A 2,351-nucleotide genomic window follows, 5' to 3' on the forward strand; every position below is an offset into this window, starting at 1 on the left:
GGGCGCCCTCTACGGGTGCCACCCTACTGGTGCCGTCCTGCTGGTGACATCCTACTGGTGCCATCCTACTGGTGCCGTCCTGCTGGTACCATCCTGCTGGCGCCGTTCTGCTGGTGACGTCCTGCTGGTGACGTTCTGCTGGTGACGGTCTGCTGGTGGTGTTCTGCTGGTGCCATCCTACTGGTGCCATCCTACTGGTGCCCAACTGCCTCCCGCCCGCCGGGGCTGCCCAGGGACAGCTTTTCAGGCAGTTCATGTCCAGGATTCTCGTGTCTTACTGAGCCGTGGGAAGTGCATAGCCTCCCAAATAATGTACTTGAAATCGTGGAATCGTTGAGGTTGGAAGAAGCCTTTACAAGATCACCAAGTCCAGCTGTCAGCCCTTTCCAGGAAGGAATTTTCCCCAATATCCAACTCCGAGCTTCCCTGGCCCAGCCTGAGGCCGTTCCCTCTCCTCCTGTCCCTGTTCCCTGGGAGCAGAGCCCGACCCCCCCGGCTGCCCCCTCCTGTCAGAGCCCAGAGCCCCGGCCCTGACAGCCCCAGGGTGGGCGAGAAGCACCCAGGGAGCTGCAGCTGCAGCTCGGCACAGCCAAACCCAGGAGGGGTCACAGCCCAGTGGCTCCCAGTGACACCAGTGCCCTGTGGGGAGGCCCAGGAACAGACTCTGGCACCCCTCTCCCACCTTTGAGCGATCAACGCTGCAACTCTGAGCCCTGAGGAAGGAATCAGGGCACATCAGCACAGCTGCAAAAGCATTGATTCACCCACCCCCATTTCAACAGGAAAAACTCCAGGAAATTATATTCTTTTATTTCCACTTTCCAAGTTTCAGTCAGAGTATCAGCTTCAAAAATAAACGAAGTAAGGTCACATAAACTTGTGGTGTAATAAAACAGCAACCCTAAACTACAGCTCCGCAGGGGAAACTCCAGGAAACGTCTTGACCCATTAAATATTGCCCCTCTTCTCCAACACAAGCTGAAAGGAGTAAGAAATTTCACCTTCAGACAGCATCCAAGAGATTATTGGGAGTTCAGGAACAGACTAGAAAAACTTGGGTTTCCTATTTCCAATGATACCGGTATAGCAAAATAGTAAATTGAGAAATATTTACAGAGATATCTACAAGACAGGGCTACAGCGCTCCCAGGATGCCCCAGGGCACTGGAATTGCTGCCTCCACCCTTCCCTTCTCCAGCCAGGAGCAGATCCCCCTCAGTGCCACTCCAGTTAAGAGCCTTCCTGCTGGTCCTCGATCTTTGGGGCCAGGTAATACTTCAAGTGTCCCATGTCAGCAATCTTGTACTCCACAACTGCGGAAGAGAAGAAAAAAAGGGCGTTCAGAAGGTTCTACACAAAATCCAGTCTCAAGTTCTAATTCTCCAAGACTTGTCAGGCAGAGCCACTGGTACTCACCCAGAGGAACGTCTGCAGACATGCTGAGTGTGACCGTGGGGGACAGGGGGGTGGCTTTGGTGAAGAAGTTCAGGTACCTCAGGGCAAAGGTCAGCTGGACGGGCTCGTTCATCTCTATTGTAACCTGGGAGAATAGGTCAGGCTCAGGAGAGGCAGCTGCAGGAATTCCAGACCCCTTGGACAGCTCAGGCCAAGGCCACCAGTGCTGCTCCCACCCTGCCCTGCCCAGCACTGCCCTGCCCTGCCGGAGCTCCCGGGGTAAGGCCCTAACCCCGAGTGGTTCAGGGCCTGCACTCCACGAACCAACGGAGCCCCGGCCGCTGTCCCTGCTCCCCGTGGGGCCTGTGCTCCGTGACCTCTGAAGGTCCCTTCTGAGCCAAACCCTTCCCCTGTCCCGTGCTGCCCCCCAGGGCAGAGCTGGTTGTGAGCCCCGCAGACGCCCCACTCACAGCCTCCTCCTCCTTGTCCACGTTGCTGGTCTGGGACAGTTTGATGTTGCCATTGCCCAGCTCGCCGTTGGCCGAGAACTTGACGCCGTCCTTGGCACAGGAGATGACGACGGCGTCGCCGATGTGGCTCAGGTCCCGGCAGATGCGGGCGAACTCCGCCGAGGGCATCTTCACCACGCAGCTGTACTCCTGCTCCTGGGGGGGACACACCTCTGACACCCTGCCAGGGCTGGCACTGACACCCGGGCAGAGCTGGCACCGACAGTGACACCCGGGCAGAGCTGGGCACTGACACCCGGGGCAGAGCTGGGCACTGACAGTGACACCCGGGCAGGGCTGGCACTGACAGTGACACCCGGGCAGCGCTGGCACTAACAGTGACACCCGGGGCAGAGCTGGGCACTGACAGTGACACCCGGGCAGCGCTGGGCACTGACATTGACCCCCGGGCAGGGCTGGCACCGGCCGGGGCACCTGGGCCGGGTC

The 2,351-nt window shown here is 58.6% G+C and overlaps 1 protein-coding gene across 1 annotated transcript in view; it reads right to left on the reverse strand.

Annotated features, from left to right (window-relative positions):
• Positions 1–789: 789 nt before the first annotated feature.
• The window catches only part of PCNA (proliferating cell nuclear antigen), a 4,386-nt gene continuing 2,824 nt past the window's right edge, over positions 790–2,351 (reverse strand). The window contains exons 4-6 of the mRNA XM_008641583.2: positions 1,866–2,060; positions 1,417–1,540; positions 790–1,313 (exon numbers count right to left, since the gene is read on the reverse strand). Coding sequence (XP_008639805.1) covers positions 1,231–1,313; positions 1,417–1,540; positions 1,866–2,060 — 402 coding nt within the window. The 3' untranslated portion in view covers positions 790–1,230. The remainder of the gene's footprint in view (positions 1,314–1,416; positions 1,541–1,865; positions 2,061–2,351) is intronic.

The sequence above is a fragment of the Corvus brachyrhynchos genome, unplaced genomic scaffold (genome assembly GCF_000691975.1).
Source record: "Corvus brachyrhynchos isolate BGI_N302 unplaced genomic scaffold, ASM69197v1 scaffold119, whole genome shotgun sequence".
NCBI lineage: Eukaryota > Metazoa > Chordata > Aves > Passeriformes > Corvidae > Corvus > Corvus brachyrhynchos.